Source organism: Channa argus, chromosome 16 (genome assembly GCF_033026475.1).
Source record: "Channa argus isolate prfri chromosome 16, Channa argus male v1.0, whole genome shotgun sequence".
NCBI classification, from domain to species: domain Eukaryota; kingdom Metazoa; phylum Chordata; class Actinopteri; order Anabantiformes; family Channidae; genus Channa; species Channa argus.
Genome location: NC_090212.1, coordinates 17,056,781 through 17,075,525, shown reverse-complemented (window position 1 = coordinate 17,075,525; position 18,745 = coordinate 17,056,781). Strand labels below are relative to the sequence as shown.

Sequence of the window (18,745 nt, the reverse complement as noted above, 5' to 3'; positions counted from 1 at the left end):
TCACATTGTAAAGGATAAAACAGTCTTGGAGGATGCGGGCATCGATCCCGCTACCTCTCGCATGCTAAGCGAGCGCTCTACCATTTGAGCTAATCCCCCTGTACGCTCCGCAGCCCATGGAATGTGCTGATTATCATGAAACACGATTATTTGGCTGAAACTGGATTTTTTTATTTATATTTTTGTATCCAGCCGAGTTTTTACCTTTGAAAAACATTTCGAATTGGCTGCATTCTTTTTGGGAGACCGCGCTTTTCTGTTCATCAACATAGAAGAATTCACTACATCAACCTTTCGTCAAACATTGGAGTTAGACAGTGAATAAAGTTTTGTAGGGTTTTTTTCTAGTGTGGAAGAAATTTTGTCAAAATACGTAAAAGTGGGGCTTTTCCCCAGTGGAGGATGCGGGCATCGATCCCGCTACCTCTCGCATGCTAAGCGAGCGCTCTACCATTTGAGCTAATCCCCCATCTGAGAAAACGCAGAAAAAACACGTGTTTTCAAATTTATCACTATACAGATACACAAAAATGTTACTGTGGGCTACAAACAAATCCCAGATAGAGCTAAACTGATCGTATACGCTGTAGAATACATGTAAAACATCATGGAGAACAGCTCCTATCCTCTCCACAACTGTACCATACATCCACTGTTTCTGCATATTCACACTATAGTACCAACTGTCTCAATCGCCTCCCTTAATTGCAAAGTGTACAGTGTATTAATAGTTTTTGTATATATGCTATTTTGTTATAATTTCCCTTCAGGCATTAATAAAATATCTGGCTATCTATCTATCGAAGAGTGGACACAAATAAGCTATCGTGGCACATTTCTGCATTACAAATCAATGTTCCCATAAATTACACACAACAAATTTATTTCACAACTGTTTCTTTATTCAAAACACAGAATATGTTCTGTTGAAGTATTCTGTAGATGTTTACATGATCAATGGGTGCAATTTCCAGAACAGATGACAGCCAGTTTGAAAAGTAAAAATAGCTGGTGAGGGACAGAGAGACTTCCTTGGTTTTACTGGGTGCTAATGATGACCAGTCAGCTGGTCATAAATCTATTAACACTGACTTTCTATCAAACTCATACACTCTCTGCAACTGTTTGCAGAAAATCAAAATATGAACACTGTATGGTTAGCAGTAAAAACATGACAAAAGCTGTCAAGTGAAAATGTGTCCGTACTAATTATGTCAGGTGCCCTTATATTTTAGAATCAAAAATTACAGCAGCTACAACAGCTACAATCTATAACCATGTTGTTAGTCTGCACCTCTAAATTTTAAACTTAAAGGCTACTGCATGTTGGCCTAAACGATGCAACGGCAATTAACCAAGATCGTGCAACATCAGACAAAATCTGCACACAAAACACATTTACAAAATATCACTCATTCACGGTCAATGTGTAACATTCTCATGCTCAGATATGTTGCTGATCAATAATGAGTAATTGCGGAGCACTGATCATACGCCTTCGGTCAGTACCCCAAAAGCATTTCCTTCAGCGTTTCGACATGCCACGAACCAAACAGAACAGAAACCAAAAGCTTTATGCTCATTCAAGCATAAATCATAACTTAAATAACACACAAACCTTTAGCTTTCGGTTGATGTAAAGTAGGTTTTGCACCAATTTTGCTACAAAGTTAATCGAAAGGAAACATAAGTTAAATAAATATTAAACTTTCATTAAAATGTCACTTTTGTTACAGTTAGTACAGTTTAGTAGCTCTGGCGGTGTCCAGATGGCACATGGGAGCAGGGTTGTTCTGTGCTCTAACAGTAGTATTAACATCGCACCAAAGGCAAAAAAAATAACTCCATAATGAGCAAAGACATTGTTCTCTCAGAAATCAAAATGTCAGTAATATTTACAGACCTAAATTCACTGTTTGTCGTAACGATTGCCATGCCGGGCTGAGCTCCATTTCTGTGTTGCTCATGCTGAAATAACTGGGGTATGTTGGTGCATTACTGTTACTGTTACTGTGTAAGTGGAGGCAAGGAGGAGCAGCAAATGATGATGCAGAGTAGTTGTGTGTGGTATGTAGGCTGCCAGAGGGTGGATGGGACTGTATTACCAACGGATATACAAGTAAGAAAGAAAGGAAAAGACGGGCAGAGAACGGGGATAATGGTAAGTATTTGCGGAGAACATGCAGAGAGAGCAGAAAATAAATGAGGGCAAAAGGAAAAGGAAGGGGAGGGTGGAAATGTTAGAGGAGGAGGACGATGAAAGTTCAGTATTCATCCTGGTCCAGGTGAGCTTGTTCATCGAGGTCGTCATCATCTGGAGGTGCGAAGCCTTCCTGAAATCCACAAGAAAAAAAGACCTTCAGGTTATTGTTTTATTTTTTGTTACGCTAAAACATTCCTGTGCGAACACAAGAGTCCTGACTTCACAGCTGGACTGGCTAACCCCCTGTTCCTGCATTACCTCAATCAGTATTTCTTTAATGGGTTTATCTGACAACATGAAGTCTTTCCATACACTAAGAGAAACTGGCATCTGTTACAGCAGGTGGGTTTTTCCATCCAAGGGAAAATTTACAAGTGCACCAATGTGGATACTTCAGTCTTCATAACTTGCTTTTATCCAGACCCATGACATCCTATCGCAGAAACATATAAGCAGTGCCACAATGTCTGTTGATGCTAAACCGACAACTTTCTAAAACCTGTGTTGCATATAGCTGTCTGTAGTGTTGCACTCTAATCTCATACAGATTGAAGTGAGTCACTGCAGCCTGGACTTGTAGTAGGTGAGCTCAAATATACCTCTGTTGCGTAGAGAATGTTGATTATCCTGCTGAGGACAGGGTTGTTTTCACTCTCGTGTTCCTGGCAGATCAACTCGATGTCCCGTAGTTTGCTGAAGTAGAAGTCTCTCTCCTTCTCTAGTCCATCTACAGTCAACTTCAACTCCATCAACTTGGGAAAGACAAGTGGAAAAAACACAGCTTTGAGTCAGACAGTCGACTTTGCCATAATGTACCTAGAAAAAAATACGCAATAAAGGTACTTTTGTTTTTTCATTCACTCCCTTTTTACCACATTTACCGTCGGCCAATATAGCTCTTCCTTTTGTGTCAGTATGTACAATAACAGAATCGTGAAAGCGAAGCAGCCAAACAGAATGCAGCCATTGTTAGTTTTCTATTTACACGAGTGATTTTCCTACTGTACCATGTCAGATTGTCTCTCCTGAGAAGCTTGTTTGAGAGAATATATCTACAAATTTCTGTAGACATGAATCTGTAGAGGATCATAGACATGAGACGAAGAAATGGTGCCGCTCTCTTTCCTCTCCATTCAACTCTACCTGTTGATTTAGCTCCATGACCTCAGCATCACTGCCCCCATTTCTGGACAAAGATGGATTCTTCCTCATGGCTGGAGTGTTGTGTTGGACCCGCTGTGGTGTTGGCATGTTTTTGGGAACTGTGGGAGATGTCCTCTGTGGTCCTGGGTCGATAAGAGATGGTAAGGAGATGTTGAGCATTAGAACTAAAACCAAATCACTGAACTTATTATGGCTTTGTAGCAACTGTGGCGATGGATAGAGCACATTATAGAGAGCTGGTGTTTTCAGCTTGTTGCATAATGTTGTGCCTCTGATACACTGTTCTTGTGATCTGTGTTATTTCAGAATGTTTTACAGCAAAACGGTAATTTAAACGTCTTTTAAGTCAAAATCTTGATCCAATGAGCTGCCTAAGCTCTATAAGTGCTGCAGCAGAGGTGTTTCAAAGAAATTCAAAGACAAAACATGCCAACACGCATTATCACAGATTTGAAATAAAATAAAATAAATGCAGTCATTCTGCCCACGTACACCCACACCGCTTGCTAGTGACAAAGTCACAAAGCAGGCTTATGGCACAATTCAAGTCAAATTAGGTTGTTCACCATGATCCTCCAAGAAAAATCATTCACAGGGACAGAGCAAGGCTCGCCGGCCTGATATTACTCTAGTTAGTAAAACGTTGTTTGTCAGTTTATCGTTCACCAAGATCAGGCTGCAACAGTGCAGCGTAAGCAGCTGCATCTCTGTAGTTCTTCTGCCGTCACTGATCACAGTTAAACAGAACTGAAAAAGTAAGTTGCATGATGTGAATATCCCGCCAGTGACTCAGTCATACCTACACAGTGCCGTGTTGCTTGTGAGTGCTGGGCAGTGAGATGGATCTAAGTAGACAGCAGTCATTCTGTGAATCGTGCTGCTCACACCACTTGCTTGCAGGGAGCGCTTTTGAGCCATCCAAAGCTCAGCAAGACCGTGCAGCAAAGGCAAAGCTGTTGCGTTTACCTGGGTTTCTCTTTGGTTTGTGGATAAAGTGATCACCTGGGTTGGGGGGAGGGGCCACGTCCTGGCCCTGTCTGGCTAGTAAAGGGTCATACTCCTTCCCGTCGTAGTTGGCGTCAAAGAACTTCTTGAACCACTGAACAAATTCAAAGTTGTCCTGGAACTTCCCTTTTACCAGCTTTTCTACGGGGATTATCTGGAGAATGGAAACAGGACAGTTCATGTGATATAACGTGCATCTTACGAAAAACACAAGCATTTAAAAATATATCAAATGAATCGACAAAAAGGATTCTGACTTTGTCGACACTCATCCTTTTAAAAGCTGCCTGAAGAACTTTGAAGTTGTGTATAAATTCATGCTCCAGCTTGGCTTGAAATTTAACCTTTTTCAGAAGGATACAACCTGGAAACAACATGTCCATGAACTGGCAATATGCCGCTCCTGGAAGACACAGAGAGCCAACATTTTTGTTTAGGTCACCTCATTCTGAGCGGCTACAGTAGGACTTCCTTATCAAGCAGTATTCCAGTAAGACTTTAGCTTTTTACCTGAACAGAGCTGTTCAATCTTGGTGTAGGTGAGATGCAAAGAATCGTTGACCCATGCCAGCATGTCATGTCGGCTGAGGTTGTCAATGGAGACAGATGTGGCGTACACATTCACTGCCATCCCCTCACCTAAAACAAAAACCAAAGGACAAGACTGTAGGCATTCAGTTGGATTTTCTGGTTGTGCATCACAGTAACCAAAAGCCAAGAAAAGCGAATTGTGTACTTTTGCATAAATTATTCACTGAATCATGTCTGTTGATATATTGATTGATCAACGCCTCTAGATTCATTCATGGAGCTACCTGTTCCTTCTAAATGTCCTGAATAGAGTGTCCTACAGTAAGTCGACATGTTGTAACTGACATTCCCCAGCTATCATTTGAGAGGGTTTCTCTTTTTTTTTTTCTCATGTCCTAAGACTGAGGGAGCAATTCTTGCTGGGCTGGGTCAGATCTCTGTGCTGTTGTGGGCGTGTAAAGCAACAGAGACCTGTAACACTGCTGACACATGCGAACTGCAGTTGATTTTTGCCTGTGAAGCATCTTTAGCTGCAGTTGTAATCTAAACATGTGTGGTGAGCATAATCCCCCCTAGATTAAACAGAAATATCCTGATGATTGTGAGCAGCTTTGCAAATCTGGCAGCTTCAGCCTTATTTGTGCTCACTTTGCTTGCTTCCTACTACCTGCCAGCAGTGTCACGTCAAAATTGAGCATGTAACACCTTGACGTTCCCTGCAGTAAAACTGCACATTCACGGGCAGTGGGACAAGAGACTTAAAAATGTGGTTTTAAGGTCACACACCGCTCTGTGTCTGCAGCTGACAGAGAGAAATCACAGGATGTCTCTCGCTTTTACGCACATCTTCCGAATCACCTGAGATTTGCACGACGGTGATTCCTGGTGAAAACACTAATAGTACACCTTCATTCTCCCACAGGGTTGGCTAGCTCACAATTACATGATTATAACCTACAACCAGATGACTGACAATAAACCCATAGACGAGCCAAAACCGCGCAGACGGGTCTATCTACGGTTAGAGGCGCACACATTGCAGTGGCTGTAATTCCTAATAAATAGGGATTATTGTGTCGAAAGCAAAAGTCAGTGTTCTCCACAAATCTGTGGGGCCTTTGAGAGAGATCTCCAGTAATGACTGCAGCAAAATCCCGAGCGCCCAGCGCTGAAGTCGAGCAGGAACGAATGGGCGGGGGTCTGACATTTCTAGCCTGAGCTGAGAACAATATGTGTGCCCGTTTGCTTGGTGCCTTTCGGTTGAAAACCCGCAACGCTGCTTATGCTCTCCTAGCGGCCCCCTCTACAGGCCTCCCCGAACACCTCAGGGTTGTCAGTGCACGGGAAATACCCGGTTCTGCATGGGAATAAAACACACACAGCTTTACGCGCACGCAAAGGAGGGGATAAGATGGACCGGCCGAGTTAAAGGCTTCTCCGTGCGGTGATACTCACTGTATTCAGGAGTGTCTGAGTTGTTTTCACGCTGGCAGTATTCCGTATGTCAATGCCCGTTGCTGGCGTCGTTGTCAGACCCTGCGCGGTGCAGTGCTTGGTAACGGGCCGCCCTGTCTGGGGCTGCAACAATCCAGCTCTTACTGCGCATGCGCCCGACACCATGCCGTTAAAGGTTCATTATAAATAGGACTTTGGCCTGTTCCTGCTGTGTGACACATAATGTGTGTGGTTGGATTTTAAACCTGCTAGTGACTAAGGTTTTACTGAGGTCAGGCTGCACAAAAAAGCCCCACATTAATGATTTATGTGCTGCTGCTGTGTGGGACAAAAAATATTTACAATTATTTGTTTCTTAAGTAAAAGTACTAATATGCTGATTAGCTCTGCAGTGATTCCATCATCGATTAGTTTGAGTTCTTTATTAATTGGCGTTTAGTATAAAATGTCAGAAAGCACACAATACTTTCGACCAGATTTTTTTAAAACCCCTAAATGATATTTGTTTTTTTGTTGTTCAGTCAGCAGCAACCAAAAGATGCTTGAGTTTATAATGACACGTAACCGACAAAATGAGAATGATAGTTATGATGGAAAAGCAGTGAGCTTTCTGCAAGATGATTAATTAAATATCAAAAGAGAAACGCTCTCATTACAACCATTTGTAATGTCGTGCAAATCTCAAGAGCCTGCAACCAAAATCCCGTGAAGACACAGAATTATCAGTGAAAACATGTAAAGTGTCAAAAGTTAAATCATTCATTCTGCAGAAAATTGTCTCCTGTGGTGGAGATGTATTAATTATAACGTGTTGGTTGTCATTTCTAAGTACTTTATACATGTAAACATTGTGATTGGTTAGTCCAGCAATTCTCAGGCGAGGAGTCAGGCCCCTCCAGAAGGTCAAAAGAGGGGTCTTGATGGAGGGAAAATCAGCTTTGGCGACACTGCAAACAACTCATTGACATTTGTCAAGGGATCCCAACAAGACTGCTTTTTGTAACATGACTGGGAAGGTTTGAAACCAGTGGAGTGAAAAAGTACTAAAGTATTAAAGGCAACAATCAAATGCAGGATTCAGAAGGAGAATTTTTCATGATTTATTTGCACTCAATCGTGTGATAATGAGCTGCAAGACAAAATAAAGACATAAAACGTAATCAATGTGTGACACATTGTTCAGCACCAGGGTACATTTGGGAAAGAGGAAGACACAACAAGAGTCACCGGAGCTCCTAAAGATCCAAAGGAAAATCGGTTAAAAAACACCATGATGCAGAGTGGGACTTTTACTATAGCATGATGACTTTATAGTAGGGTCTAAACATGATTAGAACTAGTGTGCAAAAATACAACAAAACAGTTACTAATTACTACAAAATAATCTAAAAACACAAACAATAACAATACAGTAGTTGAGGACATGAGAACATCTCAGTGCCTTTCTGTAGCTGCTGAACTTTACTAAATAAGATGGCAGCCAATGACCAACATCTCTGCTGTTCAACTTCAATGTGAATACTGAAGGGAATCACTTCACCTCCTTCACCTGCTTCACAGTGCTGTGCTAGATCAGAAGTGACAGTCAGAGCAACGCTTTGCTGTTTCAGAGCAGAACAGAAAATGTGCCAACTCTACAAGAAATTACATTAACCCACATATCAGAGGTCGTGATCTGTAAGCAACAGTATGGGAGGGTGTCAGTGTTCTCAGGTGAGAAAAAGGCAGTTTGGGTGAGACTTTTTGCTCTCTGTGGAAAATGAACACAATCACAAAGAAGGCTGCACAACATGAGCAGTACAAGTATTTTCTACAGTAGTCTTTAAGTACTTCATGCACAGTACACACAGCATCGGTTCATTCACATTTGGTTGGGGTGCAACAGAAATCTATGCTGCTATAAGGCTGAAAACATGATCTGAAATCTTAATGTGAGGATAAACTGCAATACCTCAAGTAATTCTAATGCAGTAGCATTAAGGAAAAACGACAATGTAATAAAAAATAAATATACAAACAAAAGTTATCTTGCAGTGGGTTATTTTTCCTCAAACAGTCAATTGCAACAATTCTTATCAAATAACTGACACATCCTTGTAATCATTTATTACATTTCATTCACCGTGGCTCACAGTAAAAAGACATTTGTGACATTACGTAAATCAGGTAAAAAAAAGGCATCTAAATAGTACATGATACAAGTGCAAAATTGTATTTTACAGTGAGGTAACACAATCGCATCATAAAAACCATGACTTAATATTCCTAAAACTATAAGTAAGATATTTCCCCTAACATGATCAAAAAGTCAACTCAATTCTTTTATCCGCTCCTTATATTTGGTTAAGAAAGCCCCGGTGGCAAATTTGTGATACTGGGATATGTAATTAAAAAACAACTGACTCACATTTGACTGAAAATTTGTAGCTATAACCACTGAACCATATAGAGTACCAGTAATATTTTCTACAAGTCAAGGTTTTACAATCCTAGATAACTGTGCTGAGTTCAAAATGAAAACATGTCTCCATTACCCCACACATATTCTAAAGAGCTTCCTGAAAGAGAAACAAGTCATTCATGTCGGTCGCTTGTTTCCCTCAGGTGATTCTTCGAGCTTCCTTTGACAATTACCAGATCCCGCTGGATCTCCCTCCAGGAGGAGCCAGGATCCTGGCTGAGGATCTCTTTGGAATGTTGTCATCGATCTGGGCACCTGGAACAACGAGACCACATGGGATCAGCCGTGGGAAACGTGTGGTACCATAAAGGGTTTGGAAAAAAGCTTATGTTAAAGGCTAAACAATTCCAGTGACGTTTAAGGACTTTAAACAACCAAACCAATACTTCTCATATCATTCAAAACTTCACTCACGCCATTTGTGTGTCTACTACAAGTACACTGTAAGTACCTCTTCTGGTATATAATCTGATATTCTGAGAAAACTACGTTATAGTCCAAGTTAAAACAAATGCACAGGTGCCAAGACATTAATTTGCTAATTTGACACCACAGAGTTTCATTAACTACATTAACACAGATTGGCCAAAACTCTGCTACGGACCAGGAGGTTAAACGTTATTATTCCTCCCTTTTACCCTCATATTATGCCAGCTCTCTCATGTGAAATCACTCTAAACGATACATAAAAATGCTCAAACTATAACTCTCAGGCATATACAAATGATTAGTGCAACTTGAAAAAAAAAAAGATGGTGAGCATTCCATACGGTCGGAAAAGGGTTAGAGTGTATAGATATTCATCCTAAAAAAACATTGAAAACACTGTAAATACCATGTGTCCTCTCAACATCTCAGCACCCTCAGATAATGTTAGTCCAAGGCACTTTGAAGACAGCACCCTCATCAGGCCAGTCTTTGGATTTTTTTAGAGCAGGAACAGTCACACCAAAATGCAGCATCTTCACAAAAATGACCAGTGTTTTTCGTTTTTGTAAACAGGGACACGCGGACCTGCGCTGTCTGGAATAAAGCATTTCTCTCTTCCTATCCATCATAAATCAAACTATCGTTTCAATGAGTCGGTTCTCACCAGACAGGCTGAAGCTGGACTCGTGGAGGTCCCTCACGCCGCCGTGCCTGGTGCAGGGGCGTGTTGGAGTGTCCAGATCTGAAGCCCCATAGTCCCTCTTTGCAGAGTTGACCACTGCAGCAACTTCCCCTGTGTAGGGCTCCCGCTCCACAGCTTTCATTGCCTGGCACTGGTGGACCAACATCGCATGTACACAGACACACATTAACAAGCAGGTGAACATGAGAGTATTTAAAAACCTGCATTAAGTAAAAGCCTTTTACAACAGGTTACAAAGTTTTCATTACGTAACTTAAAAAAAATTGAATGGTTTATAATCTTGACTATTCCTTTTTTATCCCACCAAAATAAAAGATAAGCTACTGAGTTAAAAAAATAAAACACAGCTTAAAGTAGTATTATGATTAGTTCATCGTTATCCTGAAGTCCTAGTACAGTCATATAAGGAAGTACTGGAGTAGTAGTTCAGGGTCAGGGGGTCGTGGGGGGCTGCAGCCTATTCCCATTCGGCGAATGGCAGGGCAGATTTACCACGTGGATTTAGGCATTATTATATTAAATCTGTGTGTTTTTATGCTACACCGTGGGACAACACTTCAGCTCACTGTACAGTATATATAATAAAGCACAGTAGCAATAAAGGTAGTAGAGGACATGGACATGGTGGTAATAAAGCAATAATAGTGATAATATAATAAAATTGGCATGGTTTAGTGTTTCTCACCTATAGGTAGCAAACTGTACGGTATTGGAATAGTGTGTATGGAATATTTTCATTGATTTGCCATAAATTTAATGTATCATCTATGTAATATTGCACATTTGGCAGCCGTTATCAGCTACGTTAATGAAATAACTATTACCAGTAATAAGCAGCTCTATGTCCACACTTGTGTATTTCAGGTCAGTTTTCAGATGAATTGATTCTGTTCTGTCTGATACCTTTTCCCTCTGGACCATCTTCTTGTAGAGGTAATCTGGGAAGGTTCTCAGTGGGCAAAACTTTCCAGAGCCTTCAGCACACGTGAATATGCCATTTTCATAGACTAGACGCCCACGGCTGATGGTGACCAGGGGGACACCATGACAACGTAAACCCTCGTACGGGTTTATATCGCCTCCCTGAACCTGGTTATCCACAGAAATGGTCCTGCAGACAGAGATGGAAGAAAGAGAGGCCCAGTTTAGCTCGACAAAAAAGCTCCACAGCCTCATCAGAGATGTGGGATGAAAGCTGCAGTCAGACAGGCTGGTCGATGAAAGGATGGATCAGATTTCATACTTGGATCCCTCAGGGTCCCAGACCACCAAATCAGCATCTGCTCCAGGGATGATTCTGCCTTTCCCGGGGTAGAGGTTGTAGATCTTGGCTGCATTTGAGCTTGTGAGTGCTACAAAGCGGTTCTCATCTATTTTACCTCCAATCTGTTAATTTGAACAAACAAATCCTTTAAAACATGATTTTTTTTTCAAATCTATAACCATTGAACCAAAACAGAGGAACAACAAAGCTAAACATACCACTCCTTTCTCCCAAATGACACTCATGCGATCCTGAATGCCAGGGAGCCCATGTGGGATCTTTGTGAAGTCATCCTTGCCCATGGCTTTTTGTTTGATGGTGAATGGGCGGTGGTCGGACGCCACAACATTCAGAGTATCGCTGCAGTTGAGACAGAGCATGTTTAGTTTGCACCGTTTGCATCGGTGGTAAAAACATAAAACCCATATCGATATATTATCGTCTTTTTCTTACTTGCCCAGCAGGCTCATTAGGACATTGGGAGTGTTGGGGTCCAGGCGGAGAGGAGGCACGGTAACATGGGCAGCAGCATGGGCCCAGTCCTGATGATAGTACTGCATGCCAGTCAGCACAGCATGGGCCATAGTGGTCTCCCCATGAACCACCTTACCTGAGGTCAGACATTTTTTTTTTTTTAATTCACAACAAAAGATACAATTACAACCATACAGAACATAACAGCTAGTACGAAACAAGAAAAAAGACAAGACATATGTGAACCATGGACACAGTATGTTTGCTTGTGAAAATGCATTGGGGTTGGGGGACGTCAGGTCAGACGTTTGTTTTACGTCAGTTAAAAACAGACAAACTTTGAATGTGAGTGAATGTCAGTGAGAGGAACGTTGCAAAAAAAGAGGCAGAGATTAAGCAAACGAGATAAAAACCTGCATTTTTCGTTTGAGAAAACTTACCGCTGTCTATTTCTATTTTATGATTCCATTCAAGTAAATCTAATGTGATCAAATGTCCCAAATCAAACGATTACATTTATTCTAGTCGCTTGTATGGTAGCAATAGGCCTCACCCTGCATCTTGGCTGCAGCAACTTCATCTCCTGCAGACATACTGGAGACATTGACGAGATAGATTGGGCAGTGGGCCTAACAGGAAACAAACACAGGAAGTATTCAGTACTTTTCAGTACTAAAAATATTATCTCATGTTTTGACCACTATGTACGTTTTATTTGTGGTAGACATGTCTTCCTCACCCTGTTGGCGATGGTAATTGCCCTATGGGTTGCCTCTGCTTCCAGCTGGAAAAACCAAAATGTTGTGTGAACTGAATAAAGTCTGGTTATAAAAACAAGAAATATTCCTGACAAACAGTGCTTGGGAAGGAGATTCAGGGACACACTATTGTACCTCTTCAGGCCTACTGATTTCAATCCCCTCTGGACCACTAATGCCCAGGTCCAGTGCTTCTTTAGCACCCTGCAAAGATGTACGAAAGACTCATGGTAAACAATTCAGCCAATATACCAAAGCAGAACAACTGTCAGTCGATTAAATCTAGACAAATACGTTTTTTCTACTAAAAAACTAGGTAACTAAGTAGAAAAACTAAAACAATTGACAGTATAATATTGCTGATTCCACCTCACCTCTGCCACCAGTTCACCGTTCTCAGCATGCACTCTTGCTATCGCTCCGATGTCCTTACAGTGCTGCAGGGCCTGGAAGAGCTCGCCGTCTCTCAGCATGAACGTGTCCTTGTAGGCCATGAACATCTGAAAGGAATTCACTCCTTTCTCTCTCACCAGTTTCTCCATCTCAGCTCGCACCTGTGGGAGGAGAAAGTGGAAATGAGAACATCTTAACCTGCATTTTACTTTTAAGTATGGCAGGTTTCTACCTTCTACGTTCCAGGAATTAAAGAGCGACTTTACCAATTTTCAACTTGCTTTCTAAGGCTTTAGTCTAGGGTGTACATGTACATTAAAGCTTTTAAACTTCCCTATATCAAAAGATTTCTCTACTTCTAGCTAAAAAACATCCCCAGATGACATCACTTGGAGGAGATTTTCATCATTAAGAGTTCAGATGATGTCACCCGGGGGAGCTCTGTAAAAGCTGCATGACCATGGTTACAAACTCCATATAAGAGCAATGAGAGATGACATAATCTAAACTGAGGGTTCCTCCAAGTGATGCCATCTGGAGCTATTTTCCAACTAGAGGTAGAGAAATATTTTAAGTCAAAGGGAAGTTTAATGGCATTTATTTACATACATTACTCAAACTAGAACCAAAAGAAGCAAACTCCACATCAACGAAGGCGTCCTTATAAAAACCATCCATTCTAATCATGTTAACCTACTGCAGCAGACAGAGACATGTAATTTGTGCTCTGAAGGCTGCATAAGGTGTTCACGGACTAACATTGCAACATTGTTCTTTTTTAATTAAAAGTAAAATATTCAAAAAAAAATATTTGAAAAAATATATAATGCAAGCCGGGAAGCACAGTGTTGAGGTACCTTGGGTCCCCACCAAGTAACTCCCACATGCAGAGCGTAGTCACAGCAGGATGTGGAGTCTGCCGAGCGGCGGCACTTCTCATAGGCTTCCAACAACGACTCATTCCTCTCTGGCAGAACGTGTCCGATCACCATTGTTGTACCGCCAGCTAGAGCCGCCTAGAAGACATGCACACAGTGGTGCAGAGTCTGTCACACACTTAAAAGTACGATGTAATTCATAATCCCGATAGGGTTTGACACACAGTTGCAGTAAGAGGTTTAAATGTACCTTACATTATTCGAAACAGACATTAAACCTAAGTATTAAGTGACATAGTAAAAGTTATTGATTCGTTGATCTCATAAATCCAGAAAATACTATAATCTACTAATCAACACAGCTCCTGCTCTAATCATAAAAGTAAAAGCCTCAATTACGATTAATGCTGATTTTTATGGTTATTTGCAGATGGTGCTAAGGGAAACATAAATCCTTCAATAGTTAAAGCGCACGATTGACCCCCCTCACAGTATCCTCAAGAGGTGTTTAAAGCAGTTTACTTCATCATTATTTTTTATTAGAATTAAGATTTTAATACCCACAAATGAAAACATTGTGTGTTTTGTGTATAAGTGCATGGTTCACTAAGCATCTGTGAGGTGACCGTAGAGAATCGAGTAGTGTCTATTAGGGGGGGAACAGAGTGGGTCGAGATGGGGGTGGGGGGTGTCTGAGAACCATTGTCTCCAGGCACAATGGCGTGAGTGAAAAGGGTTTGCGGCAGTCTTTACAGCAGCCATGTGGTATCCATGGAGACGGACACCAATCTGCATTTGTCTCCAGACTGATTTTGGAGCACAGCAGCGGCGGAGCAGGCAGGGAGGGGCGAGGAGGGGGAGACGGAGAGAAGAATCAGAGAACAGAAGAGGACAGTGTCTGCCACCAGCATCTACCAGTCTGTCCAGTCTCTAAAACAACTGTCATCTCTCACTCACTTCCCTTTATCTCAGAGTGGTACAGAGTGACAAGTCATCACGGTGCCCTCATGCAAAGCGAGGTGTCCCGGTTATCGGCACCAACGATGACTCCATCCCAGCGCGTCTGGCAGCTATTAGCACGGACTGCTAAGCTACAGTGCCAATAGCAAAGTGCTACATCCAGCTGGTTTAACAGAGAAGCTGCAATGTTGTCACACACAAGTAGGATTGAAATGATGTCTTATGGTTATTTTCAGTATCGATGAATATTACTTTTCTGTAATAAATAATAGTTTTGTCTGTATAATGTCCATGATGCCCATAACAACTCACATGTGGTTGCCACTTTGCAGTCTGCTGTTGCAGGTTATAGTTAAATACTTCTTCACTAATTTGTGGGTTTCATATTGAATAGCTATGGTTACCCAGTTCTGTTTGCTTATTGGTTGTTTATTTGGCTTATGATACACGATTAAGCAAAGTAAAGGATGATCATTTGCAGTTTTGAGTCAGAGGTGACATCTTTAAAATGTCTTGTTTTGTCTGATCAATAGTTAAAAAAGAAAATACATGTTGTTTACAGTCATTAACGTGTAACAAAAATGTGAAAATCATCATATCTGTGACTTTTAATTCTATGTTAAAACCTATTTAAATAGTTAACTCGTTATCAAAATAGCTGCTGCTTTTGTTGTAACATCTAACTTACACAGCAAAAGTAGTTCTGCCCAAAATAAACAACCTATTTGATCCCAAAATATTAAGGAAGCTGTCTCATCACATCCAAACCAAAATAAAAAAGGAGCATCACCGACATCTTGGCTAAAATTAACATCAATGGAAAACTTTTGCTGGCCCTTATATGACAGATGAAATTGTGAGCTTCAGCGATATGGAGATTAGAGAGATATCCAGAGTCAGTGGAGAAGTTAAATTTGGTACAAAAACTGCCGTCAACGTTTAAAAAAAAACAAACAAGTTTCTTCATTTTAATTAGCAAAAACATGATTTATCTTTCAGCTTTAACTGAGAAATGTTACAAATTAGTCTTCTGCTCTATTCTACATTTGCTTGCATCCAGTATAAACTCTTCTTACCTTGGTTCCGCTGTAGTAGTCATCTGCAGTAATGGCATTCATAAAGGCCTCCTCCAGGTGGACGCTGGTGTCGATGCCCCCAGGGAGGACCAGTTTGCCAGAGGCGTCGATTACTTTGGCCCCACCTGGGATCATCAGCTCCTTGCCCACCTGCTGGATGATACCGTTCTCTATGTAGACATCTGCCTCCTGGGTGCAGTCGTCATTCACCACCTTGCCACCCTTTATCAGGATCCGCACCATCGCTGAGCTGGAAGACATGACTATAGCTCTGTAAGGAACAAAGGAAGAGACTTATTAGTGGAGATTTTTTTGTCAGGTATCAGTTGTAGCTGTTGCTGATCTACACCAAAAAAAAGCTCAAGAAACATTAACAGCTACTAGAACTCAAAACCATTTGACCCTGAAGTGCGACGCAATCATCGAAAAGGCTAAAAGTTAAGAGAAGCATCTGCATTTCAACAAGAAGCTATTTCCTTACAGTACCTCATTCTGAGACAACGTAGTAGGACGACAGAAGACTGAGAATGGACAGTAATGCTGCTCTGAGACCAGTCTGTCAGTGACTGACATCAGCTACCAGTCTGAGTAGGCTGTGTCAGTCGCCGCCTGTGACCTGACCTCCCAGTGGACAGTGGTGTAGTGGCTAAAACAATGAAGCCGAGTCCAGTTGTGGATCACAATAAGGCAAGCAAGAGTCAGTAAGGGCACTATTTTGAAGCTTTTTACAAGAGATAAAAATTGTTTTTAATAGTAGCTGAAAAATATGAATAAAACTATGACTAAGTGAACAACATGCATGCCAAACAAATCTACTCCACTTCAGTGCTTTTCAACCAGTGGCCCAGTATACACAATACAAACACTACATGTTATGTATATGTTATAAACTAATTGCAGTATATGTCACTTATGGATCATATGATAACTGATTCATGATACAGATTTTCGTCCTGGTACTATAAAGAGATGAACTTCCATTTAGACCTTTATGTTGTGGAGTTAAATGTATTAAGCTTAAAGCTAAAAACAAAAATCAGTGTTTGTGGGGGAAGGGGGTGTATCATGATGTCAGTATTTCTGCAAATGTGGCTGCCAGCCTGGTCACAGCAACAAAGGCTGCTCTGCTCTACTGTGTTCCACTCAATCCTACTCTGTAAAACACAATCAATTAAAAAGGCCAAATAATGAAAAACGAATTTTCTTCATTAGAGATATTGGACAAACAATGAGTGATTGCAGAACGCGAGCCAATATTAAGAAAGAAATAATGTCTTGCGTCTCCACTTTCACACCACTATAATAATAATGTGATGGGCTGTGTTTGTGTGTGTGAGTGTGTGTGTGTGTGTGTGCCCATGCCCATCCTTGCGTGCTTGCGTGCGTGCAGGATGCGTACGTATGAGGGTGCGGCAACTTCACTGCATGGCATGGACTCCTTCACACATCTGCTGATCTGATGGGTGATAATATGGAGAGTGGCTCCTCCACAAATACAAACAGACCACAAATCCAAATAGAGCGCAAGTTAGAGGTGGAAACAAACCTACGAGCTCCCCCATCCCCGCCCCCCCTAAAAGCATGGAACCAGCTGCTGGCAATGATAGCAAAAGTTATCACATTACAGGGCCTGTATCTTGTGTTCACGAGCTGCTAAATAAATCCGTCTGAATAACTTGTTTTTGGAGAGCAAACACGTAGTGAGACGTTCAGTAAAACTGTGAGCTGCGGTTTCACTTAAGTATATTTACAAAACGACAGGCCCTGATGCAATCCAATGATCACATATTTACATTATATAGCCTATGCATCAATATCTGGTTTGACGGTTTTATTTTAAATATATTAAATCACACGCAATCTGAAGTGTTTGTACGTGTAGTGATTTTCCTGGTCAAGTGTGCAAGCAGTCAAGTGATGACACTACTAGTCCTGCGACTTGACACAAAGAAACCGGTCTCCATCCGCTGTGCGCGGCTCAGCCCTCATTATCGACCTAGAAACCGCCTTCCCAACTCCCCGTCAGTCCCTCCTCTTCCTCCTCCACATTGAAGAGCAGATTGCTACTGTATGTGGCCTGGCGTAATAATCTCACAGCCATCCTGCCCAGGTCAAGTGGTCGGGCAGCTCAGGGTGTGTGTAGTTCCTGGGAGGGTGGCAGGCAAACAGCAGGCAAGGCAGACACTCAGACGCGCAGCCAGGGGGCATGGAAAGAACGTCTCCAGGCTCCAGCGGAGGATTTCCCCACGGACGGAGGCGGCTATGCAGAATAAAGCTGATGATGAGCACCACATACCTCCTCTAAGGCCCCGCTGCTGCTGCTCCACCGGCTCTCTGCTCACAGGAACGTAGCACAATCCGTGGATGACACTTCCCAAAGCAGACACACGCACCAGATGGATGCCTTCCTGGCCGGTCCGGGGCCAGCAGAGCGCAGCATCATCACAGTCAGCTCAGCAAAGCTATGCAGGTCAGACTTCCGGCTTCTGCTTTCAAAACAAAATCCGACTTGTTGCCCATCCATCTTTATTTTTTTAATCATGCAAAGTATTGCATCCAAGAAGAAAGATTTTTTTAGTAACAATCTGCTGCTTACATGATATTATACTTATTATATAAGTAACTTAAGTGATTAACATGAATACATTAATAACTATCCAAAAATGACCTGTGTAGATTGCTCAGCACAATGCTAAATGATACAGAACAATTTTGTTTTCCCTTACGGTTATGGCATGTTTTGGTAGGATTCGTGCATGAATGCATTTTGGCATAAGATGTATACATATTTAATGTTGACTATGTATGGAAATCTCACAAATAAATATTGTTCCACTCTAGTTAAAATAGTAACAACCAGACTTACATTAAGATCACTGTAAACTCTGTAGCGAATGATTCCATTGCTCTTGTATGTTCTTCACTTTCTTTACATTGAAAACTGTGCAGCTTCAGTATTTATAGACTGTTAGTTGTATTTTTCCAAACCAC

At 41.5% G+C, this 18,745-nt stretch overlaps 2 protein-coding genes and 2 non-coding genes across 8 annotated transcripts; all 4 read right to left on the bottom strand.

Moving 5' to 3' along the window:
• Positions 1–26: 26 nt before the first annotated feature.
• On the bottom strand, positions 27–99 carry trnaa-agc (transfer RNA alanine (anticodon AGC)). The gene has a single exon. It is a non-coding gene; the product is annotated as a tRNA-Ala (tRNA).
• A 297-nt stretch (positions 100–396) lies between these two features.
• On the bottom strand, positions 397–469 carry trnaa-agc (transfer RNA alanine (anticodon AGC)). Its single transcript has one exon. It is a non-coding gene; the product is annotated as a tRNA-Ala (tRNA).
• Positions 470–2,127: 1,658 nt separating this feature from the next.
• mapre3a (microtubule-associated protein, RP/EB family, member 3a) lies at positions 2,128–6,513 on the bottom strand. 3 transcript variants are annotated; one of them, XM_067480609.1, is made up of 7 exons: positions 6,359–6,513; positions 4,883–5,011; positions 4,630–4,775; positions 4,334–4,526; positions 3,347–3,489; positions 2,803–2,955; positions 2,128–2,333 (listed from the first exon to the last, which is right to left on the bottom strand). In XM_067480609.1, the coding sequence occupies exons 2-7, from the start codon at positions 5,001–5,003 to the stop codon at positions 2,265–2,267; spliced, it is 825 nt and encodes a 274-aa protein (XP_067336710.1). In that variant the 5' UTR covers positions 5,004–5,011; positions 6,359–6,513; the 3' UTR covers positions 2,128–2,264. The 3 variants fall into 3 exon arrangements, with proteins under 3 accessions (XP_067336710.1, XP_067336711.1, XP_067336712.1); XM_067480610.1 differs by having other exon boundaries at positions 4,370–4,526; XM_067480611.1 differs by lacking the exons at positions 4,630–4,775; positions 6,359–6,513.
• A 929-nt stretch (positions 6,514–7,442) lies between these two features.
• Positions 7,443–18,197, bottom strand: dpysl5a (dihydropyrimidinase like 5a). 3 transcript variants are annotated; one of them, XM_067479069.1, is made up of 13 exons: positions 18,051–18,197; positions 15,755–16,025; positions 13,698–13,856; positions 12,822–13,001; positions 12,583–12,651; positions 12,429–12,473; positions 12,243–12,318; positions 11,669–11,825; positions 11,434–11,575; positions 11,195–11,337; positions 10,776–11,062; positions 9,913–10,081; positions 7,443–9,074 (listed from the first exon to the last, which is right to left on the bottom strand). In XM_067479069.1, the coding sequence occupies exons 2-13, from the start codon at positions 16,013–16,015 to the stop codon at positions 9,059–9,061; spliced, it is 1,704 nt and encodes a 567-aa protein (XP_067335170.1). In that variant the 5' UTR covers positions 16,016–16,025; positions 18,051–18,197; the 3' UTR covers positions 7,443–9,058. The 3 variants fall into 3 exon arrangements, with proteins under 3 accessions (XP_067335170.1, XP_067335168.1, XP_067335169.1); XM_067479067.1 differs by lacking the exon at positions 18,051–18,197 and adding an exon at positions 16,241–17,296; XM_067479068.1 differs by lacking the exon at positions 18,051–18,197 and adding an exon at positions 16,241–17,291 and having other exon boundaries at positions 10,855–11,062.
• Between the last annotated feature and the right edge of the window lie 548 nt (positions 18,198–18,745).

What these genes read in the sequence shown, in the direction of transcription:
- mapre3a (XM_067480609.1), bottom strand. Translation starts at nt 5,003, where the DNA reads ATGGCAGTGAATGTGTACGCCACATCTGTCTCCATTGACAACCTCAGC. An exon ending in CAAACCAAAGAGAAACCCAG is followed by an intron (nt 3,490 to 4,333) that starts GTAAACGCAACA and finishes TTATCGACCCAG; the next exon opens with GACCACAGAGGACATCTCCC. An exon ending in ACATTCTCTACGCAACAGAG is followed by an intron (nt 2,334 to 2,802) that starts GTATATTTGAGC and finishes TGTGGATTTCAG; the next exon opens with GAAGGCTTCGCACCTCCAGA.
- dpysl5a (XM_067479067.1), bottom strand. An exon ending in CAATTACCATCGCCAACAGG is followed by an intron (nt 12,319 to 12,428) that starts GTGAGGAAGACA and finishes GTTTCCTGTTAG; the next exon opens with GCCCACTGCCCAATCTATCT. An exon ending in TCATTTGGGAGAAAGGAGTG is followed by an intron (nt 11,338 to 11,433) that starts GTATGTTTAGCT and finishes TCAAATTAACAG; the next exon opens with ATTGGAGGTAAAATAGATGA.